The 1391-nt window shown below is 58.4% G+C and overlaps 1 protein-coding gene across 1 annotated transcript in view; it reads left to right on the top strand.

Moving 5' to 3' along the window:
* Positions 1 to 1391, top strand: part of HUNK (hormonally up-regulated Neu-associated kinase) — a 137473-nt gene that overhangs the window by 6882 nt on the left and 129200 nt on the right. Inside the window, exon 2 of the mRNA XM_010862334.1 lies at positions 728 to 864. Within this exon, the coding sequence (XP_010860636.1) occupies positions 728 to 864 (137 nt within the window). The remainder of the gene's footprint in view (positions 1 to 727; positions 865 to 1391) is intronic.

Genomic DNA, 1391 nt, shown 5'->3' with positions numbered 1-1391 from the left:
TGGGGTGCGGAGTTAGGGAACGTTTTACCTGGTCACAGGAGGGTTTTCACACGCCGCCCCTCCCACCATCCACCCTTCCCGCCCCTACGTCCTGGATCACCCCCACCGCACCCCCAGACATCCCACCCCCTCCTTCCCTCCTCACTCCCGCGGCTGGGGTGGGAGCCACTGGCACTGATACCCCCAGACTTCAGATGTTGGGAGAGACCTTATCTTCTAGAAGCGAGGAAAGCAAAGGAAGACCTCCTCCCGCCCCCAAGCCCCCCAGACACCTGAAGGGGCAGCCCCTCCAGCCCCTTGGAAAGTTAGCAGGGTGTGAGCCCTTGTCAGGCAAGGCCCTGCTAGACCTCAGCTGTTCACTTAGATCTGAGAAGAAACTCAATACAGGATGACTTACTTTTGAGATGCTGCGCAAGCTAGCCCGGGAGTTACCCTAAGTTTGGAGCCACTTCAGGCTGGAGCTTCATGGTCATCTCAGACTCAAGGCTCCCCCCATCCCCACCGCAGGCTGGGGCTTGCTCAGCCCAGGTCGGGTGGGTAGCAACTCCCTTTGGTGGCCCATTCAGAGAGAGAGACGCCAGCAGTTTGGGAAAGGCAGGGAGGCTCCGGGCTTCCCACCTGCCCAGCCACTCTCTGCCCTGGGATCCTCTGCCAGCCTGGGGATCCCAGACGCACTGCTGTGGGCCCTCTGACCCCAGGGCGAACTGCCGTGCCCTCTGACCCCCAGCTTCTCCTGGCTTTAACCTCTCTTGCCAGTTCCCTCGTGTGTGCTGGAACCCCTGGCATGTGACTGCAGGTCTTCATCGCCCTTGTCACTTGTTCCCTTCCTACAGTCTCTCGAGGTGGTGTGCCCCTTTGTTTCGGGTAAGTGGGGTTAGCAGTGAGTACTTTTCAAAGTGCCTCTGGCTTCAATTTCCATGCACAAGGGGGAGTGTTTGGGAGAGGAACTCACTGAATGGAGGGGCTCTTTCAAGAAGAAGAAGAAAACCCCTCCAAACCTCCTTCTAGTCCAAAGTGAGCGGCAGCGCCGCTTACTCCTGGGTTCGCAGTGGGCTGGGAACTTAACCCATCGCGTGTGGGAGAAGGCGGGGATGCCCGCGGATCCGGCTCGCTAATTACAGAGCGCTCACTTTCGAGTGCCAGGCACTGGTAATAGAACTTTCTTTTCACTCGAAATGTAGAGCAATCAGTCTGGTTACGTCCATTTCCTCTTTGAAACTTAGCAGAAAGAGACGAGGTGCCCTGCTCACAGCATAATGGGCAACGTTTAGGCGCGCGCGCGCTCCCCCTGCCCGGCCACTTAGCTTGTTCGGGCTGCCTTATTCTCTCCTGTGGCTCGGCTCCTCGCCGCTGCCCTTTCCCTCCCTAACATCAGGCTGTGTGCTTTGGCT

This window comes from Bison bison, unplaced genomic scaffold, assembly GCF_000754665.1.
Source record: "Bison bison bison isolate TAMUID 2011002044 unplaced genomic scaffold, Bison_UMD1.0 scf7180017864481, whole genome shotgun sequence".
Classification (NCBI taxonomy): domain Eukaryota; kingdom Metazoa; phylum Chordata; class Mammalia; order Artiodactyla; family Bovidae; genus Bison; species Bison bison.
This window is presented reverse-complemented; position numbering and strand designations above follow the sequence as displayed.